This window comes from Akebia trifoliata, chromosome 16, assembly GCF_017979445.1.
Source record: "Akebia trifoliata isolate Shusen 1 chromosome 16, ASM1797944v1, whole genome shotgun sequence".
Lineage (NCBI taxonomy): Eukaryota > Viridiplantae > Streptophyta > Magnoliopsida > Ranunculales > Lardizabalaceae > Akebia > Akebia trifoliata.
The window spans coordinates 23,461,493-23,481,400 of record NC_141390.1 but is presented as its reverse complement, the minus strand read 5'-3'; the positions used below and the strand labels follow the sequence as shown (position 1 = coordinate 23,481,400).

The 19,908-nt window shown below is 35.6% G+C and overlaps 2 protein-coding genes across 2 annotated transcripts; both read left to right on the top strand.

The window, feature by feature from the left end:
• Nucleotides 1-1,856: 1,856 nt before the first annotated feature.
• On the top strand, nt 1,857-10,276 carry LOC147382955 (BRCA1-associated RING domain protein 1-like). Its single transcript, XM_086427002.1, has 13 exons — nt 1,857-2,188; nt 2,275-2,328; nt 3,955-4,025; nt 4,096-4,203; nt 4,325-4,719; nt 5,827-6,168; nt 6,371-6,471; nt 6,658-6,844; nt 7,173-7,279; nt 8,921-9,014; nt 9,137-9,302; nt 9,620-9,738; nt 9,924-10,276. The coding sequence occupies exons 1-13, from the start codon at nt 2,100-2,102 to the stop codon at nt 10,134-10,136; spliced, it is 2,046 nt and encodes a 681-aa protein (XP_086283128.1). The 5' UTR covers nt 1,857-2,099; the 3' UTR covers nt 10,137-10,276.
• Nucleotides 10,277-10,398: 122 nt separating this feature from the next.
• On the top strand, nt 10,399-19,610 carry LOC147382954 (uncharacterized). Its single transcript, XM_086427049.1, has 9 exons — nt 10,399-13,140; nt 13,242-13,376; nt 13,469-13,534; nt 13,709-13,825; nt 14,110-14,442; nt 14,621-14,718; nt 14,813-15,003; nt 18,862-18,981; nt 19,074-19,610. The coding sequence occupies exons 1-5, from the start codon at nt 13,063-13,065 to the stop codon at nt 14,362-14,364; spliced, it is 651 nt and encodes a 216-aa protein (XP_086283175.1). The 5' UTR covers nt 10,399-13,062; the 3' UTR covers nt 14,365-14,442; nt 14,621-14,718; nt 14,813-15,003; nt 18,862-18,981; nt 19,074-19,610.
• The last annotated feature ends 298 nt before the right edge of the window (nt 19,611-19,908 follow it).

Below are 19,908 nucleotides of genomic sequence, written 5' to 3'. Positions count from 1 at the left end.
TTAGAGCTTCAATGATCCACTATCCCTCATCAATTTGGTCCCATCTAATGTGAATAAAAATAGGATTCCAAAGCATATCTTTATTGCTTGTTGGCAATCAAAGGCAGGCTTAAGACCTTGAGAAAGCTCAAGGACTTGGGGTTGAGGAATGAAGCCATTTGCAAGCTTTGTAGGTCCTACGAGGAAGACACCAATCACCTATTTAGCAGCTACCCTTTCTTTAGATATCTATGGACTGAAATTCTTAAAAGATGTTTGGTCAACCGGGTCCTAGGGGATTGTGCAAATGACGTTCAATGGGCAACCAACCACTTCATTGAAGATTCGACAACTAAAAGAATTAAGCAAGTCATCTTTTGTGCTTTCATTTATTACTTGTGGACAGAAATATACAATAAGATCTATCAAAACAAGTTTAACAACCCAGCCATTGTGTTCTCCAAGATCTTAAAGGTTGTCAAGATCAACTTCGAAGATCACTTTGTGGAGATTGAAGACTCGGACTACAATTGTCGCTTATTGCAGGCTTGGCAGCTTCAAATGGGCTCTGTCTACAAAAGGAAAGTATATTGCTCTTGACTGGAAATCAGAATGTGGAACTTGGGCTCTCAATACAGATGTCTTGTACTCGAGCTCTCGTGGTAGCTATGGAGCCATTATTTGTGATTAAGACGGTGAAGTGACTACTGCTATAACATGTCGTGATACCCCCAAAACAATCCTCTTCCATGAGGTGCAAGCAATCCTTGAGGGTCTTATGCATTGCCAAAGGGTGCCTTAGCATTCAAGGTCAATCTGACTCCAAGATGGTGGTTAATGTCCTTAATGATTGCTAGAGCACTCTTTGGAGTGTGCTGTACCTTGTGCTCTTTATCAAAAATCTCCTAGAATGGTTCATTTTCTTGAATCATATTGCTTGTTTAGCTCTGAATAGGAGAGGTGTTCTCTTCCTGAGGTTGTAGTTGGTTTGGGTCTGCCTTAACCATGTTGATCTTTAAAATAAAATAAAAAAAGATTTTAAATCTTACCAAAATTAGTAAAGAAGGTGTTTTTCTAACCTCAACTCCAAAAAATATTGTGCCATCATTTATCCCGTTAATAAGATTTTTTGAGAAAAGCAAAAGAAAACTAAGACAGTCATATCGATACATATCGTCATCGAACCCATCACCTAAATAACAGTGTCATTGGGTATTCTTTTAATCGAAATTGCACCGAAATCGGAATCGAAAACTCTAGTTTCGGATCCCTTTTTATTGGTAAAGATTAGAGTCGGGTCTAAAATGGAACTGAATCGATATGAACTGGAACTGTTAGGTTCCATCCAATGGGTACCCGTGAGTACCTAGAATCGATTTATTTTATCATTTATTTCCATACTACAGATGATTTAAGGTATTTTTTTTTATTTCAAAATAAATGAATCTTATATAAAATTCTTCAATTTTTCATATAAATTATGGATTGGATCTTAAAATGGGCTACTCTTCAAAAAATTTATTATTTTTAACAAAGATAAATTTTTATTTTAAAAAAAAAATCATTAATTTTTAGCTTTAGTATAACAAATTATAATTAAGTTAAGAATTTAATTGATAATATGTTAATATTTTAAAAGGAATTTTTTTTTATAATGATTTGAATTTTTTTTTTTCTCATATGATTCTTGAGAATCGAAATCGATTGGTATCCGTGATTTTTGGCGGTTCTAATTCTGGTTCCATTTATTTTGGAACCAAACTAAGTATCATGGTTATGGTTCTAAGTTCCTTAGGAACCGAACCGAAACCTACCCAATGACAACCCTACACCTAAACTTCACGACTATAACCTAGAGATACCCGTCCACTAAACTTAAATCCGGTCTGGTCTGTCCAGTCGGACCGGACTATGATTTCTGCGAAACAGTTCGCTATTACTGACGTCAACTCTATCCAAATTTCAATGAAACAAAAAAAACCGCTCTTTCGATTCCCGCTCTTTTGTAAATGAAAGGAACATTGGAACCCTAGTTGTAGAAACAGAGAGAGAGAAGAGAGAAAGAAAGTCCTGGTTCTTCTCCTTCTGTGATTGAGTGTACTTTGAACCCAAATTTGGTCATGGCGGAGTCAGCGAGCTATACTCGATTCCTCAATCCTTGGGTCCTCCATTTTCAGAAAATGGGTTTGGAACTCAAATGTCCCTTATGGTTCGTTTCTTTGATTCAATGTAGGGTTTCCATATTTTAGTCCATTTTTGTGTTATTTTGTTTCATCTTTGTTATTTCTGTTGCAGCTTGAACCTGCTGAACCGTCCAATGTTGCTTCCATGCAATCATATATTTTGCAGGTCTTATTTATTTATGTATTTTTTAATTGTTTAATCTCAATTTGGTTTTTTTTAGTGGGTTGTACATATTAGGCTTTTTTACGTTTAATTTAATCTAGGTTTTTTAAACTTTCCGATCTCAGTTTGGGATTTATTTATTTTATTGTAGTCGATGTTATGCTTCTTTGTGTTTTAGTTTTATATGGGTCTTTGAAATTGTTTGATCTTAACTTGGGATTTTTTTTTTTTTTTTTTGTGTGTGGTTAGTCGATGTTATGTTTCTTTGTGTTTTAATTTGATTTTGGTCACAGACCTGCCCACTAGCTGAGTTAGTAAAGTCTTTGAGTGATGATCCAGAGAACTGGGTTCAAATCCTGCCAGCACTGAGATACTGAACTCATTAAAAACAGGCTTACCGATAAGAAATATTGATTTGGGTCTTTGAAAATGCTCGATCTCAATTTGAAATTTTTTTTAGTGATTGATCAACGTGACGCTTCATTATGTTTTAATTTGGTCTGGGACTTTGACGTGTGGGTAGTAGATGTTAATGTTATGCTTGTTGTGTTCTAATTTGGTCTAGGTATTTGAAATTGTTTGATCTTAAATTGATTTTTTTTCTTTTTTTCTTTTAGTGGTTATTCGATGTTATGTTTCTTTGTGTTTTGATTTAATCTGGGTCTTTGAAAAGGTCTCCTCTCAATTTGAGATTTTTTTAGTGGTTAGTCAATGTTATGCTTCTTTGTGTCTTAATTTGATCCAGGTCCTAGAAATGTGGGTAGTTAATGATAATGTTTGTTGTGGCTAGATCCCAAGCCACAGACAGAAAATCGACTATTGAAACTAATCCCTTCTAACACCCAAGCAATCAATTTCAACAATCAAACCCCAAGAATGTGTTGCAAAGCAAAAACAAGTAATAATAAAGAGAGTAAAGAAAAGAACACAATCACAAAACAAGATATATGTGATTCACCCGCAATGGGATTATGTCTACTGGCAAGCCGGCAAGTAGAAATCCACTACTCAAGGAAGAAATTACAATTTACAAGTATGGAGGTTTATACTTACCTCCAACTCTTTGGCGAAACCCATCAAATCTCTACATCCAATTCTTTTAAGAACCCAAATAAAGAAATTGATCTCACTTCCGTTGTCACAAGCACATGACTACAATGTGAAGATCACCCTCAACAGTCGAGCATTTAGGTTTTACAAGAGAAGAAAAATACATACATAGAGACTCAATGTTTTCTCACACTCTCTAATAAAGAGAAAATCCCCTTTTAGAGAAACTCCTTTTATGAATAATAACTACCATCTTGGAACCCCTTTTATTTCTCATAAACTAATGAAATGACGTTACCCAAAATACCCTTGGACAAAACTCATTAACCTAAAGAAACAAAAGAATGGTGATTTTATTTTGCCAAACCCAACAATGTTATGCTTGTTTGAGTGCTCTAATTTGGTTTGGGTCTTTAAATTGTTTGATCTTAACTTGGGGAATTTTTTATTTTGGTAGGTAGTCGATTTTATATTTTTTTGTGCTTTCATTTAATCTGGGTTTGTGAAATGTGGATAGTAAATGTTAATGTTATGTTGTTTGTGCTCTAATTTGATTTGAGTCTTTGAAATTGTATGCAGTTCATGCATTCCTGACTCAAAGGGGTTCACATCAGATTGTCTGGTCTGTAAATCATCTTATGTCAGTCAAGGTTAGAGCAAACTTGATTACATTAGATTGTGCATATATATATCAAGTGGTTTGAGTTTTGGGTTTTGCAGATTTGAGATCAGCTCCTCACATGGAAAATATGGTGAGCATCTATAAAAGTATGGATGTCGCTTTTTCCACCAACCTTTCTCAACAGGTCTCTCCAGCTGTTCTTCCTGGTATTCTCCTTTTTCTGCTCTTATGTGGAAGCTTTCCTTTTAGAATTACTATAAATTTGAGGTACATTGTATTTCATTGGGTTATTTGGTTCCCTCTCTCATGTTGTAATCATTTTTGTAGATGTGAGAAAAGCAAAAGCTTCAAACCAATGCCTGGGTTCGGAAAAGATAGATAAGGATGATAAATTAAGCAATGAAATGATTGGGGCGACTGGAAATAAACGAGTTCAGGTTTCTCTTCGTCCATCAAAACTTGAAAGGCCCATGAGATCTTGTATGCTAAGAGAGGGTGGAGAGGTCAAAGCATTTGGGAAAATGGGAAGCAAAGAAGAAGGTTTAGTTGGTGAACAAATTCCACCATCATCGTTTCTTTGGACAAAAGATAAACATCACAATGAGGATCAAAATCAGGGAATAGATTTGAATCAAGTGATGCAAACATCACCTGATAGCCCTCCATCCTTTGGTGAAACTAAGGATTCAGATGGTGATATAAGTGATCATGGCAATGAGCATGTACGTTTATTTTCTAATTGGGACATATTTTCTATTGAAAATATATTCTATGTTTATGATGCACCTAATGTTTGGACTGGTTCATAGGTAGTATGTTTCTTGTGAGAACTTTGTGCATGTAGAACCTTCTAAGTCTTTTCATTATTGTTTGACCATATTGATTTAAGTACATTATGTTTTGTCCTCATTGGGAAATATGCCTTTTTTTTATTTGTAAATACTGGATGTGATTAGCCACCATATTGGTGGTCTAATTGAAACTCTGACCTCCGTACTTTAGCAAAATTTCTTATATTATTAAGAGAATAACAATTACTCATTATAGAGCATGATTGTGCACATTCAATTTTTTACGTGAGATGTGGATGATGGAAGAGAAGCATTCTGAAGAGTATTAAACTATCCATTAACACTCACTGAGGCCTTGTTTAATTTAGTCAATATTTAAATAAGGAAAAATTTGTTTTGTGAAAAAGGTTGTTGGTCTTGTGTCTTAGTCTCTTCATGTCTTATTGAACTTTTGTAATGCGATGTTTCTCAGTTTTCTTATTTATCATATGATGAGTTTCTCCATGTTTGCCATTTTATCCTTTTTAACATATGAAGCTTTGAGCATCACTTTTGTCTACTCCATAGTTGTATGATTTGTTTAATTATTTTTGATAATTTTTCTACTTTCCTTTATCATTATTTTATTCTTGGAAATTTTTATTGCTTAAAAATGCTTAATGTTTGCTCTTGCCTTTCTCTTTATAAGACTACCCATTGGGTATTTTTTCTTATGATTTGTTTGGAAACTTGGCATTAATGGGATTCGCAGAAAAAAATCTACTAGAAACATGAGCCTGTTTTTACAGTTGGCTGGATTTTCAAACTCATTCACTTATTATTAAACGCACTTTTTTTGAACTTTGATAAGATAATGTAATTTACTTGTTCCTAACTTCAATTATTCTTTGATTGATCCAAAAGAAAAAAAGATAGTTCCTTCGCCGGTCCAAAACATCTTAATTAACATATATCTTATCGTGTTTTGACAACATTTATTTTCAACTTCTTGTCAGCTTTCAATTTGTAATGCTGGAATGAATCTAAATGTATATGCAGAGTATCAAGAGATCAATACCAAATGGCACAATCATAAAGGAAGTGGAAAATGCTACAAATTCAAAGATTTATGGGACACCCATCCCCCAAATCAAAGAGGAGCATCTCAGAGAAGCAAAGAGAAAAAAGTTGGATGATGGGCTTAAAAACAAGGCTATAAATAGTGCTATTAATGCTCAGTCCACATGTTTGGATTCTGAAAATTTACCAATGTCTAAGTTTGGAGCTGAGTCCGATCCTGCTAGACTACATTTTGGTGCACGATCATCCTGTACTTCAGACTGTTTTGACACAAATCTAGCTGTCGTATGCACATTTTGCCAGTCCTCTAGACTGTCTAAGGTGATAATTTGTTTCTCAACTTGCAAGCATTTTCATATATCTTACTATAGTTATTAAAAGTTGTTTCATTTGGGTGAGGCCTAATATTTGCATTTTCAACAATAGAACATTTTATTTGTGTGTTATGCAATGTTTGGTTAGTGGCTCACGTCTTCTTTAGAAATTCTTTTCACCATTTTGTGGTTTTGATGGGAACTTCCAGGCTTCTGGACCAATGTTGCATTATGACAATGGAAAGCTGGTAGTTGAAGATGTGTTAACTCGACCCAATGTCTTGCACGTCCACAAAAAATGCATTGAGTGGTATCTCTCAGATTTCTTTCATAGAGTTTCTCCTCAAACATTAATAATATTTATTGTTGTGTTAATGACAGGAAAAATGGGGAGCCATGTGTGTGTGTGTTGTTTTTTCTCATTTCATTTTTAGATTTTAGTCTATCATAATTCTTCCTAATTGATGAACATCTATGAAAATGTTTGAGAATGAAGGGCACCTCAAGTGTACTTTGACGGTGAGGCTGTTATGAACTTGGAGGCAGAGCTTGCAAGGGGTGCTAAGCTCAAGTGCAACAGTTGTGGCCTGAAGGGGGCAACTCTCGGCTGTTATGCGAAATCCTGTCGAAAGAGCTTTCATGTTCCCTGTGCGGTTAACATTGTTGATTGCCGGTGGGATTATGTAAGTTGACTTAACTGGTGTTCAATATAGCAGGTGTTCTTGTTTGTCCAAAGAATTGTGATTTTTTTCTTGTTTTAGATAATTCAGTTTTAAATTCTGAGACATGGGGTTGAATCTGGTTAATCGGATAGAAACAAGATGTTTTTCTGGCCACTCTCATTGGATGAATTCAAGCATGAACCATTGACATATCAGTCCATACAGTATTTATTTTGTTGGGCATCTCCAATGAGGGTGGACTATGTGAACACCCAATTTCTATCACGTTCCCTTTTTTCCTTCATGCACCGAATTAATTATTATTTGCAACTTTTTTGGCTTCTTGCAGGAAAATTTTCTAGTGCTCTGTCCAACTCACACTTCACAGAAATTTCCAAATGAAAGATCAAAGTCTAATAGGAACCTTGGGACAAATAGTTCTTCTACAACTCTAATGTACTATCTTGTTCTTTTGAATCTTTTAACTTTGTCTGATTTCTTGTAGTTTAAACTAACTTAGCCAAATTCTTAGTCACCACCATATTGGAGCTTTGCTTCTTGTTTAGATTGACTTGTAGAACATGATTGTTTTTCTAGTATCTTTTAGTATTTCAATTCTGGGTGCTTTAAATGCTAGTAATAGGACTTTCAAATCATTCGTCCATGATTCAACATTCAATAACCATTTGAGCTGCAACACATAGACTGACAAAGGGGTCATTCGTCCTAAAGTCCTTCGAGAACCCAAGATGGCCTCTTGGAACACCCACAATTCCCACTTGGAAGTGGAGCTCCATGGAAGCTCTACATCCTGAAAGATGATGAAGATCTATGAGGCGATATGCTGGCTATGCATATTCAGGCATTAATGGCATGATTTCTATCTCATTAGCCCAAGTCTTTTGTTTTATATGGCTGTTAGTGTTTCACAACACAAGGTCTTCATGTCAGTACAAAACTATAAATTCATAATCATCCTGAGCTCACAAATTACGGTCTGCAATACATCCTGACTTGATAGGTCAGGCCTACGCTACACATTTTGAGATTTTAAGAACCTGAATTGACCTAGGCATACTGGCCAAGATTTTTTGTATGACTTTAACTCATAAGTAGTGATTTGTGCTCATAGGCTAGAATTTCAAGAACAAGATTAACCTAAAATCACATTTAGGGATTTAGGTTAACAGGCTAGAATTTATGTCAATGAGGTCAGACCCTTGGACAGAGGCCTCAATGTCATAGGGTTGAATGTCTTTGGTTATGGGGTTCTACAAAGTTTGTACCCCTCCTTGACCTCACAAGTTGAGGCCATCAGTTATTGGGGGGCACACCTAAGGTTTGAGCTCTCAAACTCATAGAAAGTTTTAGTTTGTTTGGTCCCACCAGGGCCAAAGCCTTTGTAAAATTCAGTCTTCGATGAGATGGTTGAAACTCAATCAAATAAACAAAGTGATATTATTTAATAAATTTAACCTTTGAGAATGTGTTGCACTATTGTTCTGTAAGTTATTTTTAATTTTGGGAATTATATTTTCTGGTCAGAATATGATCTCCTTGTTTAGAATTTATCCTTTTTGTTGATAATTTGTGCTGCTTTGGCAAGTCCTTAGATTTCTGATACTTGGATCTTTGATATTTATTACCGATGTTCTTCTGAATTTTATCTTCTCCACTCTTTAGATTTTATTTTTTTCCTTACATTTTCCTTATGTTCAATACACCTTAAGTGTTTATAGTCCTTGGAATCTTCAGCTTGCTCATAACTTTCTTGGTCAGCTGATACCAGATTTTTGGAGTAAGGGTTTGATGATGATGTGATTGATAAGCTTTCTTGCATTCTTATGGAATTAGAGTGTTTGACCCCATTTTTCTTGCATTCACATTGGTAATTGAAGAGAAAAGATAACTTGGATAGCTTTTCTTGAAGGATCAGCTGAATTGACCCATCTCAATTGTAGTAGTTTTTCAGATGTAAACAATTGATCTATTTCCTTTCCTGTAATATCAACGTTCAACAGCATGTTTTTCTTACAAATCTTCGGGTGGTGTTATATTTAAGGTAAATTTCCCTTAGTATTATTATTATTTTGCCAGAGCCAGCCAGCAATCCAGTAAGGTCTGGGAAGCATCATCTGATACAGTTAATGAATGGGTTCTCTGTGGATCTGCTCTTTCTTCTGCAGAGAAGGTATGCCTTATGAAACGTGAAGAGCTGCATATGTTTATTGTTCATTAGCTCAGTTTGTGTCTACAAACAGTTTTTATGTAAAACAATGTTGATTTGTTACTTGGAGACTTGTTATTGTGCAGAATTTGTTGTCTAAGTTTGCAAGAATAACTGGTGCAACTGTTTCAAAGATCTGGAAGCCAAATGCCACCCATGTGATTGCAGCCACTGATGAGATGGGTGCTTGCAGCAGGACATTGAAAGTTCTTATGGCCATCTTGAATGGGAGATGGATTTTAAAAATTGACTGTAAGCTCTCCTTTTAGTTGATCTTGGTCATTGTTGCTAGCATTTTTCAACAGACCTTTCTATCCTGATATTTCTAGTGGACAGAGATATCCTGTTTCGTTGGCTTTACTAAACATGTGTAGTACTTTAGCAGCACCAACCATTCCCTGTTGAAACTAAAAGATGGAACAATAAGGGAGGACTGAATCGTTTGTTCTTAAGTCAAAATTGTGTTTAATCTTTTATGACAAGAATTGACCATCTAATTGGAGTTAATGATTCAAATGCATTGTTAATTGTCCTTTGTGTATTTATGTAACTTGACTTTCTGCCGGCAGGGATAAAAGCATGCATGGAAGCTATGCATCCTGTGGATGAAGAGCCTTATGAAGTTGGCCTTGATGTTCATGGCTGTCACAATGGGCCTAAAAATGGTAGACTTAGAATTATGGATAAGGTAACCTCCGTGTGCTACTTCACACTTCAATAATGTTGTATTACAAATCATGGGTTCACTAAAATTAAAGTGGCATTAACTTCTATTTAAGTGGTGATTTTGCACCCGCGTACAAAGGGTACCTTGAGGATCTGGTGTTAGCTGCAGGGGGTACTATCTTGACTAAGAACATTTTGATCTCACAGGGTTTCGATCCAGAAACAGTTTGCTCTACAACCTTAGTTGTTTACAGTCTTGATCCCCTTTCAAAGTGTGAACCAGAGGAAGTATCTTCAGTTATGGAGCAGAGACGAGAAGAAGCAGAAACTCTTGCTGCTCAAACTAGATCATGGGTTGTGGGTCATACATGGCTTTTGGAATCAATCGCAACTTGCAAGTTGCAACCTTTTGCTTCCTAATGTATGATTTTGCTAAGGAATTTTTGTTGTTGTAGGGAGAGCCTTGGCGTGCCAATATCGACTCTTTAGTAGCCATCATGTAATCTTGTGTTGTTTTAACCTAAAATGGTGATCTATGCAATCTCTCCTATTTGGGGTTATCTGTCATGAGTCGTCTTCTCTTTCCGTACCCAATTACTTCAATTAGTCTGTTGAACTCTTGGGTGTTCTGTTTAGGTAGAAAACTCTCTTATAGATCATTATAATTCTGCACTAGATGTGGCTTCTTTCAAGACTCTTGGATTCTTAAGCCAATTTGATTAAAATGTATTTAGACACCCATTATTAACGTAGGTAGTGTCTGGTAGAGTGTTTCGAGTTTTTTTCTTTAGGCTATGTTTGGATTGAGAGAAGTGGAGAGAAGAGAAGAGAAGGGAAGAGAAGAAGTCTCCACCATGTTTGGATTGACAGAAGAGAATTTGGGACAACTTTGGAATTTTAATTTTAAAATATATCTAAAAAGTGATCTAGGGGCAGAGTTGAAATTATTAAATATTTTAAAAGGGTTTCTCTCCATTTCTCTCATCTTCTCTCCACTTTTGGAGAGAAAGAAAACTCACCTTTTGAAACAGTCTAATACTATTTCAAGTCTGAAACATTCTCGAGTGAAGCAAAATAGCGAATAAAAAGACTAGTAAATCTCGTCAAAGGGAGAACAGCCTTAGAACTCGTTGAAGGGAGTTCTCACCTCCTAAACTCAGATTGAACTAGAAAAATATCTTTCTTATTTCTTAAACTACGAATAACAATTATTTTTTTAACTCTTAAGACTACTAAAACTGCAACACCTAAAATTCAAGAATCCTTCTAAAATAGCAACAGCTAAAATGGACTACTTTCCTAAAGAAAACACAACTCTTACCAAATTGAAACCAAACAAAGTAAGAAACTATTATTTTTAAAAACGTAAGGACATTGGGATCGTTACAATCCACCCTTCTTCAAAACAACCTTGTCCTCAAGGTTGAAAGTTTGGAAAACGTTGATGCATCTTCAACCATAATTCCCATGTAGCTTCCTCCTGTGGCATTCCAACACATTGAATTAGTACTTGAACTACAGCTTGGTTATTATGCTTGATGATTCGCCTATCTAGTATTTGATCTAGGTATGGATCCATTAGGCCAACATCACTGCAATTAGGTAAAATTGGGGTTATCTCTGCCAAATTTCCCACCTTCTTCTTCAAACATGAAACACGGAACACTGGATGAATAGGGGCACCAGCTGGTAGGTTGATTTTGCATGCCACGACTCCAATTCAAGCTAATACTTGGAATGGTCCATAGAATTTAGGAGCCAGCTTCCGTGATTGTTGGGCAGACACTGAATTTTGTTGATACGGCTGTAATTTTAAGTAAACCATGTCCCCAACTTCAAAAGCTCTCTCTGAACGCTTCTTATCAGCTTGAAACTTCATGCGATCTAGAGCAACTATTAAATTTTGTTTGAGTAAGCTTAGTATACGATCCTGAGTTAACAATTCTTATTCTACATGATTTACCATCATAGTACCTCGAATATATGCCTCGATAAGTGGTGGAGCTTGTCCATACACTGCTTCATATGATGTCATTTTAGTTGACTCATGGTGCGCAGTATTATAACTCCATTCAGCCCAAGGAATCCATCGAACCCAATGTTTCAGTTGTATGATACTGAAGCATCTCAAATATGTTTCTAAGCAACGATTACTCACTCGGTTTGCTCATCAGTTTGTGGATGATAAGATGAACTCATAAGGAGCTCGGTACCAAGTAAACTAAACAACTCCTTCCAAAACCTGTTGTAAAAACTGCATCACGATCGCAAACAATGGAGGAAGGCATGCCATTTAGCTTAAAGACATTAGCAACAAAGGCATTTGCGACTTGAATAGTTGTATATGGATGAGATAAAGGAATTAAATGAGCATATTTACTCAATCAATCCACCACCACAAAGATTACTGTTTTGCCATTTGAAGGGGGTAGTGCATCAATGAAATCCATAGAAATGTCGGTCCAAATTCTTGAAGGTATGGGCAAAGGCTGCAATAACCCTGGTGAAGCAACAGATTCAGATTTGCTTCGTTGGCATATATCACAAGCTGCCACATAGTCCCAAACATCCTTCTTGAGACCCTTCCACCAGAAATTTCGACGCAATCGTTTAATTGTCTTTAAAAAGCGCACATGACCCCCATTAGATGAGCCATGGAATTGTTGTAAGATGGTTGTCTTATGTATCGAGTCAGGATCAGTCACGATTCTTCCCTTATATAGTACTCTGATGTCATCCACGGAATACTTAGAATATGTCGTAGGATCGTCATTAATTTTTGCTTGTAACTCAGTGATATAGGAGCTTATATTGTTTTCTAGCAAAATCTGATCAACCCATTGAAATACCGGCATGGACAAAGCAGCCATAGAAGCTTCTACAGTGTAACGTGACAAGGCATCTGCTACTCAATTTTCGGCCCGTTTAACATTTTCTCATAGTCTCTATTAAGGGAAAACTAAAAATTAACTTTCACAGCTATAGAAAATTCAAACTAAACAAGGCAAGACATTTCATAATTGTATCCCAAGATTTTGGACAACAATCGATGTTGGGCTGGGGTTGAAATTCGTTGAGAATCCATGTGTTTTATGCTACGATGATCCAAACTTTACAGTACTATTCCTAGTAATCAAAGGAAATTGAAGCGCAAGGATAATAGAAGATGCCTTGGTCAGAAACATTACAGATGGGGATTTTGTAAAATTATGTTTGCTTTTATGTTTTGGCTGACTTTTTGATCCCAGATACAAACAATGCCATAGATTGGATATATGTAGATTTAGTAGATAACATCAATAATTTCAAGAAATATCCTTGGGGGAAGGTAGTGTACGATTATTTAATGAGATCAATCAAGTTGGCTCTGCACCAACTACACAAAACAGCAGACAACATATACGGCTGCACTATTGCCTTACAGGTACGTTATACGAAACTGGATAGAATTTATAAAGATACATCTAGATATGGTGTTTTCTTATATGTTTGCCTTTGTACATTATTTGATTTCCTGTTCAACAGATTTGGGCTTATGAGCACATCCCTGAAGTGGCTCCAGATCTCATTGAGACTACTTTTCCAAGGATTCTCAAGTGGAAACCTCATAAATTTGGTAGACATTCAATCAATTTCTTAGAAATATTCTGTCAGGCAAAGGTATGAAATTTAGTAAAATTATATATGTTTAATTTAACTAATTATTTGTTTGAAATTCTTTACCATGTCTTTATACTATTGTCTTCTCGCAGCCAATAGTGAACCTCAACATTATGAAGGAGGAGCAAAATAAGGCTGTTATATCAGAACTACTCCATGTAATGGAATTATTGCATTATGAAGAACATTCCCACTTAGTTAATCATCATTGCGATTTTATTTTTTCTATAAGCTTTTTGCTTCTATGTAATGAATTATCAAAGACTTCTTATTGTAGTCTTGGCCTTCATGCTTTCTTCAATTTATTTATTTATGTTTTGTAACTATTTTAGGGTCAGGTTGAGGAAGAGCTTGGAGTGGTGCTAGAAATTCAAGAAGATGAAGAGGATGTTAATATGATATACATAAAGAAAGAGATGGTGATGACTAGCAATGCATTAAAGAGGAAGGTGAAATGTCAAGTTAAACTATTAAATAGGAAGCATAAATTTTTTGAAAATCTATAGATTAAGTTGGAGCATTAAAATAACCGTTGTTTACAATTTGATTGAGGAAAAAAAAGAACTGAAAAAAGAAACTACCTAAAATAGAAGACTGGGACTTCTTCACAACCATAGATGTGTGTCATTTGTTTCATTATATTTGATAACTTTTCAATATTCCTTCTTTAACATTTCTCGTTCTTGGAAATTTGTATTGCTTAATAATGCTTGAGCGGATAATGTCTATGCAGAATATCAAGAAACCGCTACCCAAGGGCACAAACATGAAGGAAGTAGAAAATGCTACAAATACAGAGATCTATAGAAGACCTGAACCACGAACCAAAGAGGAGTACCTCAGAGAAACAAAGAGAAAAAAGTTGGACCATGGGCTTCAAGACAAGGCTGATAATGACATTCTTGCTCAGTCCACATGTTTCGATTCTGAAAATTTATCAATGTCTGAGGCTGAGCCTGGACCCAGCAGACCTCCTTTTGGTGAATGACCATCCAATACTCCAGACTGCTGAGATTCAAGTTCAATTTCCATATGTGCATTCTGCCACTCCTTTAAACTGTCTGAGGTGATAATTCGTAACTCACAGTGCTAGCATTTTCACATATCTTGGTACATTTATAAAAAAAGTTGCATTTCCCGCAACAGAACATTTTTTTATCTATTTATTATGCAATGTTTGATTATTGGCCGACACCTTTTTGATATTCTTCGCTATTTTTTGGGCATTTTATGGGCACTTCCAGGCTTTTGGACCAATGTTGCATTATGTCAATGGAAAGCCGGTAGAAGATGGGCTAACCCAACCCAATGTCTTGCTTGTCCACAGAAAATGCACTGAGTGGTATGCCTTGGGTTTCTTCCATGGAGGTTATATTTTACTTTAATTTTTCATAATTCTTACTAATTGATGAACATCTATGATAATACTTGAGAAGGAAGGGCACCACAAGCGTATTATGTAGGCGAGATTGTTATGAACTTGGAGACAGAACTTGCAAGGAGTGCTATGCTCAAGTGCAGCAGTTGTGGGCTGAAGGGGGCAGCTCTTGGGTGTTATGCAAAGTCCTGTTGGAAGAGTTTTCATGTTCCTTGTGCGGTTTACGTTGAAGATTGCCGGTGGGATTGTGTAAGTTGCCTTAACTTGTGGTTGTACTAGTAGTTGTTGTCACTCTAGCAAGCGTTCTTGTTCATGCAAAGAATTATCTTTTCTTGCCTTAACTCTATTGTCTTGTCATTGGAAAACTTTCTAGTGCTCTGTCCAACTCATACGAAAATGAATATTTAACTTTGTATGCTTTCCCTTAGTTTGACGAAATTCTTATTCACCTCAATATTGGAGTTTTGCTGCTTATTTAGATTGACTGTATGTCCAAATGATTGTCTTGCTAGCATCTTTCTAGTAATTCAATTTGCGTGATTTCAATGATTGTTGCTACTATTTGAAAATTTTGAAGTCAAATTATTTAGCCAAAAGTAATAGGACTTTCAAATCATTCTGCCTTATTTACTCATACAAAGTAAAAAAATAAAAATCATTTGGCCATGATTCAAAATTCAACAACCATTTCAACTACAACAAACGGATTGACAAAGGGGTCCTTCAGCTTCAAATCCTGCAGGAACTCAAGAAAGCCACACTAGAACACCCACAATTGCTGAATGGATCATCAGAAAACCTCTACAACCCAAAGGATGATGAAGATCTATTAGGAGATGTGCCGAACTGCTTAGCATAATTCACCAAAAATGGCATGATTTCTACACCATTGTCTATGATATGATTCCTAGGTCTTTTGTTTGATATGGTTGTTAGGTGTTACGTGCCTATGTGGTTAAGGGCTTAAATTTGACGCATTCCAACAGGTCTAGGCTTTTTGGTGCATTGGTTTGGGTTTTTAACATTTAGTATTAGAGCCAACCCCATGTCTCAGGTTTGAGTCATAGCAAAGGCTACTTGAGAGGGCTATGGGAAAAATTCCTTGATAAAAGTCCCGAGAAGTGCGTAGGGCTACAATCTACAAGAAAAAAACCCTGAGAAAAGTCCCAAGAATTTCCCCACATAGAGTGAAAGCCACAGTGGACGTTGGTTGCAGAGCATGGTGGTATGTTACATTCCTAAGTGGTAGTTAAGGACTTAAATTTGACGCATTCCTACAAGTCTAGGCTTTTGGGTGTACACCACAAGGTCTTCATGTGAGTATACAATCCATAATCTTATTGACCTTAGAAGGCATGGTCTTCAATGTGTCCTAACTTGACAAGTCAAGACCTAGTGTACGCAAGTTGAGATTTTAAGAACTACCCAAATTGATCGGGGCTTTTAGGCCGGTTTTATGTATATCTTGAACTCCCAAGTTGGAGTCGTTGTGCGCATGCTTGGATTTCAAGAAGAAGGATAACTTGGAATCAATGTTATTAAATAGCATTGTGACCATGTGCGACTAGTTTGCATATGCGATGACATATACTTTATAAAAAAAAATGCAGAAAATACTAAAAAATCTAGAAAAAGGCACAATAAATTAAAAAATGCTCAAAGAAATTATAATTCCATTTCCAATCATAAATCATAATTCACAAATTAAAATGTGCAAGTAGAAGACTAAATGTAGTTAACAAATACTCAAAGTCAAATAGAAGTAGTCATACAAATATTGAAAGAGAAATGTCTAAGAAACTAGAAATAGTTATACAAAGTCAACTCTCTCAATTATTGATGATGAATATTGATCTTTGAACTTGTATTATACTTGAACCTTGAATTCTTGATCAATCTTCAAGGTTGAACTTGAATAGTTGAATCTTGTTCTTTAAATATTTTTTCTTGAGTAGCTTTCTTTGTCTTTTAAGTCTTGAGAGTTGAGAGTGAGAGTGACTTGAGTTGAGAATTGGACTTTGAGAGTAATAGTTATATTGTAGAGTAGTGATTAAAAAATATTTATAATTATGTGATAATGTAGTAGAAAATATAATGAGATTTAAGAGTTGGAGGCTTTGTGAGAGTAAAAAAGAGATTAGAAGGTAGAAGAGATGTTGTAAAAGGAGTATGGGGGATATAAATGGGATATTTATAGGAGAAAAGTGAGCTTAAGCTAAAAAACAAAAAAAATTCTGTGTGGAGCATACAAAAATATGCCATCGCATATTGTGCAATGGCATATCTTGGGTGTATGCGATCACATTTTCGTGTATGCGACTGCATTTGACAACATTGCTTGGATTCGCATTTAAGGACTTGGGGTCCCAAGTGAGGATTTATGTCAGTGGGGTCAGACCCCTAGCTAGAGCCTTCAAATTCATTAGGTTGAGGTCTATAGTAAGATCTTCCTAGAACTCACAAATCGAGGCCTATAGTTATTAGAGGCCACAGCTCGGGTTTGAGCCCTCAAACTCATAGAAAGTTTTGGTTAGTCAGTCCCACCCTGGCTAGAGCCTTGTAAAATTCATCTATGGAGGTCTTCAATGAGATGATTGAGATTCAATCACATAAACAAGTGATATTAATTAATAGATTTCAATAATGAAAGTCCCCAGTGGGATTTTATCTTTGAGAATGTGTTAAACTACTGTTATGTAAGATATGTATAATTTTGGGAATTTATTTTGTCTGGTTAGAATTTTTCTTCCTAGTCGGAATCTAACATCCTTGGTCAAAATTGATCCTTTTTTATGTATAATTTGTACTGCTTTGGTTCTTCAACCTTGATGTATTTATTTTCTTCATGGACCTTAAGTCTGGTACCTGGATTTTTGACATTATTACCTATGCTCTTCTGAATTTGATCTCCCCCACTCTTTAATGTTTTGCTTCTCTGACATTTTTCTCCTTTTTTATTCACGTCAAGTGTTAATTGTTCTAGTCTTGCACATAATTTTTTGGACCAAGCCTACGTCCTCTTTCTCGGTCAGCTTACACCTGATTTTTGGGGTAAGGCTTTGATGATGATGATCAGAATACTACATAAGCTTTTTTTGCATTCATATGGCATTAGAGTGTTTGGCATATTTTTCGCCTGGAGTCCTTTTCGATTTCTCTTACCACACTTGTTATTGAAGAGAAGAGGTAGCTTAGATAGCTTTTCTCAAAGGTTCTCAGTTGAATTGACGAGATGGGTGCTTGCAACAGGACAAGGAAAGTCCTTATGGCCATCTTGAATGGGAAATTGATATTAAAAGTTGACTGAGATTTCCTTTTTTCTTATAATTAGTGATTTAAGAGGCATGTGAGGCTCATTAAAAATGTCCCGAGACATTAGGTTGAAACATAAAAGCAACTGAGGCATATATGCCTTTAGGCCAAAGCATACGCCTCACTTAACTATTATTATTATTTTTTAAAAATGCATTTCTTCTTGTATCTTCTTATTGTTCTATTTATACTATACTTCTTCATTTCTTTCTTGCTATCTAGGCAAGAATTTTTTTTTTTATAAAATTCATTTGTTTTACTTCTATTTCTTGTTACTGCCTGTATGCAATATAATTGGAATACTTAGAAAAATTTCAAATACAAAATAGTACTATATCCAAATAAAATCTTTGAGTTGAGTTGAGTTGATTTATAAATAATTTTGTCATATTAGTATTATACAAATGAAAGTTATTGAAAAATAATAACATTGAGCTGTATTTTTTTGCTGTAAATATAAAATAGTTATTTATTGTAGAGATTTTCAACCATTCAAATACTAATTATTTCAATTTTGCTAAAATATAAAATAATCATCTTTTATATCATTATTTATTGTAATGGATTAAAAGTTGAAATTTGATTGTGTGGATTTGATATTTAGAAGTATGCAATGGTTACCCTAATTATTTTAATATTAATTATTTTAAATATTATATTATTTACTTTAAAATATCATGCATTTGAGGCCTACGTTTTACGCCTTGAGACTTACGCTTTGATGTGTTTGATTTATCTTTTGTGACAAGAATTTACTATAACTGGCATTAAAGATTCAAATGCTTTTGGTGGCAGGGATAAAAGCATGTATGGAAGCTATGCATCCTTTGAGTGAAGTGCCTTACGAAGTTTTCCTTGACAGTCATGGCTGTCTTGATGGGCCTAAAAGTAGTAAGACAGAGAATCATGAATAAGGTAACACCCCCCCACCCAACCCACCCCCCAACATAATGTGGCACACACTGCATACATAATTTTGTGGGGTTCACAAAAATGAGTATGTGTAGGCATCAAAGCTGTTTAGTGGGCTGAATGTCTATTTCAGTGGTGATTTGAACCCTCATACAAGAGATATCTTGAGGATCTGGTGTTAGCTGCCAGGGGTGCAATGTTGGCAAAGAACATGTTGGTCTCACAGGGCTGCGATTCAGAAACACTTTGCTCGACAACTGTAGTTGTTTACAGTCTCGACCCCCCTTCAAAATGTGAACCTGAGGAAGAATCTACAGTTATGGAGCAGAGACGTAAAGAAGCAGAAACTCTTGCCGCTGGAACTAGATCATGGGTTGTGGGTCATACATGGCTTTTGGAATCAATCGCGGCTTGCAAGTTGCAACCATTTGCCTGCTAATGTAACATTTTGCTAAGATGTTTTGTTGTAGAGAAAAATTGGCATGCCAATATTAGCTCTAAAGTGTATATATGATGTATCTTGTGTTGTTCTAACGTATAAAAAAATGGTGATCAATGTATCTCTTCCATTCTGGGTTTGGGTCAATTGTCTAGACTTCTCTTTCTGAACTTATTTACTGTAATTAATCTCTTGGGACTCTTCTTAGTTGGTCTGTTTTGGTAGAAAACTCTTATAAATCATTGTGAATTGTAATCTTCTTCGGGTTAGTGTCTTGGGAACAAGTTTGGATAGTGTTTTTTGTGCTTTTGGTGCCCAAAAATGCTTTTGAAGTTCAAACTAGCGTTTCATGACAAATATTGCCATTTGTTTCTACTTCCGTTAAACTTAAAAGCTGATTAATTAGAAATATCACAACTGTTTTGCATCAAGCGCAGAAGTTGAAAAATGGGCAGAATCTGGATTTTTTGGCGGTGGCATGATAAGTAGAA